This window comes from Borostomias antarcticus (genome assembly GCF_949987555.1).
Source record: "Borostomias antarcticus genome assembly, chromosome: 7".
Classification (NCBI taxonomy): Eukaryota; Metazoa; Chordata; class Actinopteri; order Stomiiformes; family Stomiidae; genus Borostomias; species Borostomias antarcticus.
This window is the reverse complement of record NC_140240.1, coordinates 27,348,806-27,354,970: the sequence shown is the minus strand read 5'-3', so window position 1 is coordinate 27,354,970 and position 6,165 is coordinate 27,348,806. Positions and strand designations below refer to the sequence as shown.

General features: G+C 51.4%; 1 protein-coding gene across 1 annotated transcript in view; it reads right to left on the bottom strand.

Moving 5' to 3' along the window:
* pik3r6 (phosphoinositide-3-kinase regulatory subunit 6) overlaps positions 1-5,795 on the bottom strand; it is a gene marked incomplete at both ends in the record, with an annotated part of 26,312 nt that extends 20,517 nt beyond the window's left edge. Inside the window, 8 exons of the mRNA XM_084441424.1 lie at positions 1-381; positions 1,084-1,170; positions 2,450-2,639; positions 3,720-3,912; positions 4,260-4,329; positions 4,713-4,845; positions 5,456-5,524; positions 5,706-5,795. The exon at positions 1-381 is cut by the window's left edge and continues 121 nt beyond it. Of these exons, the coding sequence (XP_084297550.1) occupies positions 1-381; positions 1,084-1,170; positions 2,450-2,639; positions 3,720-3,912; positions 4,260-4,329; positions 4,713-4,845; positions 5,456-5,524; positions 5,706-5,795 (1,213 nt within the window). The remainder of the gene's footprint in view (positions 382-1,083; positions 1,171-2,449; positions 2,640-3,719; positions 3,913-4,259; positions 4,330-4,712; positions 4,846-5,455; positions 5,525-5,705) is intronic.
* Between the last annotated feature and the right edge of the window lie 370 nt (positions 5,796-6,165).

The following is a 6,165-nucleotide window of genomic DNA, read 5'->3' as shown; positions in this document are numbered from 1 at the left end:
TCTGCAGCGTCCCTCCTCCTCCTCCCCCTCCCCCTTCTCCTCCTCCTCCTCCTCCCTGGTCCTCCAGGGCGTCCTGCATCAGCACCATGCTGTCCATCACCGACGGCTTCAACTTCATCCCGCCGCGGCGTGTCAGGCGGCTCTGGTCGTGCTGGTCGGCCGCCGGCGGGGTTCCGGCGCCGGTGGCGGCGGGGAGGAAGAGGGGGGGCTCCCCCGGCAGGTCGGCGGCGGGCAGGTCGTGCTCGATGCCGCTGTCGGTGGACATGACGGAGTGGCGGGGCATCTCGGTGGGCGTGAGGCCGCACAGCTCGAAGTCGTCCGGCCCGAGGGCGAAGTGCTCCGACATGGAGCTGGAGCGCACGCACTTGGCCAGCTCTCGCCCTGCCGGGGGGGGGGAACGGTAAATGGACGGCACTCATGTCGCGCCTTTATCCAGAGGGCTTTACAGTGGCCCTCTCATTCACCCATTCACACGCACGTTCGCACACCAATGGCGGCCAGCTGCCACGCAAGGCCTGCTAGCCTGCTCGTTGGGAGCAAATTGGGGGTTCGGTGTCTTTGCCCAAGAACACTTCGACATGTGGTACGGGAGGAGACGGGATTCGAACCGCCGACGCTACGATCGCGGCGACCCGCTCTACCCCCTCTGCCGCGTGCCAGGAGGCGCCGCGAGGCGAGTTTCGCCCTTCTGTGTGGTTACACTGTGTGCGTAGCGACACCCGTGAACAGAAACTCAACACCCAGAAGAGTTTCACTTCATGCATTCGGTTATGCATCTGAGTCATCGACTGCCGTACTGGAATTGATGGGAACGTAGAACTTCCTCTGTTCGGGGGCTATACGGCACCCACCCTCGCCCCCTCCTCCGCAACCCCCCCACCGCCGCCCCCTCCTCCGCAACCCCCCCACAGTGAGCTCTACTGAGCTAGGATGCTCTGCAGAGACCCCCCCTTACTGAACAGAGACCCCCCCCTTACTGAATAGAGACCCCCTCCCATGCTGAACAGAGACCCCCTCCCATGCTGGATAGAGACCCCTACAGGCTGAACAGAGACCCCCCAGGTGTGACGGCGTGGTACTCACACATCTCCTCCTCCTCCCTCCACAGGTGGAAGCTCATCTCCGGACGGGGAAGCGGACTGTCGCTCACGCTGCCCCGGGACAATGGGTCTGTGACAGGGACAGAGGAAGAGACCGAACCGTCACAATGACACCCCCAAAACAAACTTCCTGGACACACACACACACACACACACACACACACACACACACACACACACACACACAAACACAGGGACACAGCAGATACAGACGGGGACTGTTCACGCGCAGGCGGACGCAGTCACACACGCATATATGTGGTGTAAATACAGACACACACAGATGCAGACACACACACACAGCTGCAGACAGACAGACACGAAGGGGGGGGGGGGGGGGGGGCAGGGGGACCGCTGAAGGAGAACTATTTTGACATTAAGGCTACATTAAATGCTGACATAGGGGTGTCGACTGACTCAACAGATTCAGCCGTGCGGACAGACCGGGCTGTCAGCCAATGGAGGTTGACATCCTCGAAGTTGCTGACTGGCTCTTTTTTCTGCACGAGCAGTTTGTGTATTGCACAATAAACCTCTATCTGAAACCTAACCTTCTGAAACCTCACGGCACGAAAACTGTTTCACCCCGAATGCAGCTGGCCTCATCAGCAGCCCTCACTGACACTGTATTCGTTTGTACATTATTATAGATTGCACTGTATATAGTACAGTATAGTACTGAATTGTATTTGCCACCTATAGTATTATAGACACTATTTTGCACTGTTCTGTCTATTCTTTGCACTTTGCTTATTGTTATGCACCAACAGACCTACCTGTAAGCAAATTCCTAGTAATGTAATGAAGATCATACCTGGCAATAAACCTCTTTCTGTTTCTGATTTTGTTATGTGCAAGCAAGAGTCCTAAAAGTGTTGGGCAATTCAACAAGTACAAATCCCACATCATACAGAAAAAAGATTTGACGCTACATCGGTGACATCATCATCATTAAAACTACAGAACTACAAACTGTAAACTAGAGCTGTGAGGGGTCTTTCACAAAGCTGGCTGAGTAAGCCTGACTTTTGCAATGAGTAAAACCAGGAAAAACTCTGGAACATGGACTGAAGTAAAATATACCCAGATAGCAAGCGGATCTGGGCCATATACAGGCCAGATCTGGCCCTTGTGGCTTAGTTCCGGCCCATATATGGCCCAGAATCATTACACATCTGCTTGCTATCTGGTTTCCGGGTTTTACTTTGTGCAGAAGTCAGGCTCACTCAGTTATCCATCTTTGTGAAATACCCCCGTGGTTTCAATCTAATCCCAGTTTGGCTGTGATATAATAACAATGTTCCTTCAACGTGAGACCTTCTAATCGGTGGGGCTCCCCCTGGTGGTACCTGTGCCAGCGGAGGTGAGGATCTCCTGGTAGATCTGCCCCAGCCTGCTGCCCAGCTGCCCCGCCTGCGTCCTGCTGCCCTCCTCCGTGCTCCGCTGCCCCGCCCGCGTCCTGCTGCCCTCCTCCACGCTCAGCTCCAGAGACGCCACCACTTCCTGGAAGTACGGCTCGACCTCCTGCAGGTCCATGGCCTGTCGCACACACACGCGCACACACACGCGCACACACGCATGGATGAGAAACTGCACGTACACACATGCACACGCACTTACTGTAAATGAGAAAGAGCATGAGTGAGAAAACTGAGTGAGAAAACGCACGCATTCACGCACGCACACACACACATACACACACACACACACACACACACACACACACACACACACACACACAGGAAGGCAAACCCCCCACACACACACACAGGAAGCCAAACAACACACACACGCACACACACACACACACACACACACACACACACACACACACACACACACACACACACACACACACACAGGAAGTAGAACCGCACACATAGACCATCTATGAATAGTAAGGGTGAGAGGTCAGTGGTGTCCAGACAAACCAGTGTGGGCGTGTGGATGTCCTGTGGTGCAGTAGGTGTTATAGTAGGACCACTGCCAGAAGACACAGCCTAATTAGACAACTACTTATTTATTTATCTCTGTAATTTGAGTGTCAATATCAGATACTGTAGCAAATCCATGCTTAAAAAAAAATCATGTTGAATAAAATCATAAAAATTAAAGTAACTGGAGTGTATTTTTTGTGTACAACTCAGTTGGTAGAGTGGGTCGTTCAGTGATCGAAGGGTCAGTGGTTCGAATCCCAGCTCCGACTGTCCACATGTCGAAGTGTCCTTGAGCAAGGCACCTAATCCCAAATTGCTCCCAATGAGCTGGTTAGCACCTTGCATGGCAGATACCGCCATTCGTGTGTGTGTGAATGGGTGAATGAGAGGCCATTGTAAAGCGCTTTGAGTGCCGCTAAGGTGGAAAAGCGCTATATAAGTGCAGTCCATTTACCATTTAACTATAGACCAATACCCAAATAACTATAGAGCAACATCCAAATAACTATACACCAATATCCAAATTGTCTTTGTGATGCTGATCAAGAGAAAAGCGAAGCCACAGTGTGAAGCGTGTTTTTCGCACTCAAGTCAACTGCTAACCGAGATTCACAACGAAACAGGAACAGTCTCCACCCGCGAGCCCCCCTGACGGCGGCCGCCCACCCCCGTACCCCCTCACCTTCAGGGCCTGGGCCAGCGTGGGGCCGTGGCACATCTCGGGGCCCAGGCTGGCCTGGAGGGAGTGCTGGACCACGGCGCGCATGTGCTGCAGGGGCCCCAGGAAGGCCCCGGACCCCGCCGCCTCGATGTCCCCCTGCAAGGTCCCGCCCAGCGGCCCGGAGAACACCGCCGGGTCGGCGAACACAAACACCCTAGGAGACGACAGGGGGGTTGTGACTCACGGTCGAGACTCGTCATATTTTTAAGATTCACATTTCTGTAATGTAGCCGGCGCTTCTAATCAAAGCGACTTACAATAAGTGCACGTCTAGAGGAAGTGAACCGACTGAACGTCCTTATTGTCAGCAAAGCCTTCTACGAGAACAACTGACACCGACAGTCACAGTGCTTGAGAATACGACTTAGTCATATCAAACAGTCTAAGACATATGTAAAGTCTTCTGTTTAGTTAATGTGTACCTTATGCACACAAACTTTTAACTTTCCCGTGAGTTTTGGATGCTACCGTGCGTACAGCAGCGTGTGCGCGCTGACTCACCTCTCCTGGGAGGGATAGTGGTCGTTTTTCAGGCTCTGCTCCCGCAGAACCATCCTCTGATACAGCACACCTGTCGGACACACGGCAATCAGACAATCAGATCAGACAGTAGTCAAAGTAGGTGGTCAAAGTAGGAAATTACAGTATTCTTTTTACACCAGTGGACCACAAACGCTATGAGACTATGTTAATAAAATACACAGCTCAACACATAATGTACAGTGCTGTGCAATGGCGACTATTTTCACCATAGGGTCCTCGCCCAGAGCCACAAGCAAAACAGTAGCTTGTCTTATAGAACCTTTCAATGGAACCAAAGAACCCTTCAGCCACTAGGGGAACGACTTCTTGGTCCAAGTAAACTGGACTGTGGTATTATTGTTTTGAATATGAATATTCTGTGAAGCGTTCTATACGGTATAAGCTAGGCTTTAGGTTTTGTGTGTTGAGTACCTGGAGTGGAGCGTTCAGTCTTCATGTGTCTGGTGTAGCCGAGGCCGACAGCACAGTAGGGTTGGGGGAGGGTCAGCAGGTGTTTGCAGAAGTCATACACCCTCTTGTATAGGTCGTCAGGGATGTACGCCGACTGCAGAACACACACACACACGTGCACACACACACACACACACACACACACATCACATTCACACACGTACGCACAAGCAAGCATATACAAGGACACACACACACACACACACACACAGAACGTCACCACTGTCACTGAAACCAAGCCACCAGACAGACTGCGTGTTGTCTAGGTACATCCCTATCAGTTACACCTCCAGATATACAACAGTAAACCCCTTCATGTACTGTAGTCATGAAAATAACACCGAAACCCACAGCTTAGAATATGTTCCCAGGGCTATTTAGTTCACCAGGAACTAACCCTCCCCAGTCACAGAGACCAAAACAAACGTGCGGTCGAATATGAGGATGTCACAGGATGAAGAAACGCATCCCCAGGTGAAATATTCCTTTGAGACTAGTGTGCTTTTGTCTGGTAACTTCCTTGTGTAAAGTGAGACAGGACTGAACTCCGTGGTGACAGAGGACAAAAAAAACTAAACAAGAAACGCTTGATCAAGTGTGTCAGGAAGAAGGAACGGTTAAGAACGGGAAACATATTCCTCTCCTCTTTTATGGTCACAAAGCTTCCTTGTGTGACGTGAGGCCTACAGTACGCCATACTGTACCTGTACGACGGCGTACATGAGAGTGTGGAGCAGAGGGATGATGTGGCGTCTGGTGTCCATTCTCACGGCCTGCAGACAACACACACGCGCGCACGCACGCACACACACGCATTGTCTCAATCTGCTTGTTAACACAAAACTTGGACGGTTGATAGGTGGAAAATGGGAAATGCTGAATGAATATGTGTGTGTGTGTGTGTGTGTGTGTGTGTGTGTGTGTGTGTGTGTGTGTGTGTGGACAACGACGTACCCTCTCCAGCTCCTTGATCAATATTCTCACCAGGATGAGACTGTTGTCAGGGTGGTTCTGAACCTTTTTGTGCAAAGTCCATCTCAGCATCCCTGAACACAGGCACACACACACACACACACACACACACACACACACACACACACACACACACACTGCCAGTAAGACACCCCTACTCAATATTTCCATAGACGTAGCACAACACAAAATGTTCACTCGGTTGACTAAGCGCATACCACAATGCATTGTTCCATTGCGCAGCCAATCACAACCGTTTCTGATGACTCCAGTAATAAACAACACCGAATGACTGAGGTGGGGGAGGTAAATCTGTGGGTATCGCTGAGCAGAATGTTTAAAGTGTCATGTGGTTTGGAAAACAGTTTGGATGTGAAGTCTCGGGTGGAAAGAATCTCAAAAGTAAACTCTGTTGTTCTGGCTTATGCAGCCTCAACAGAAC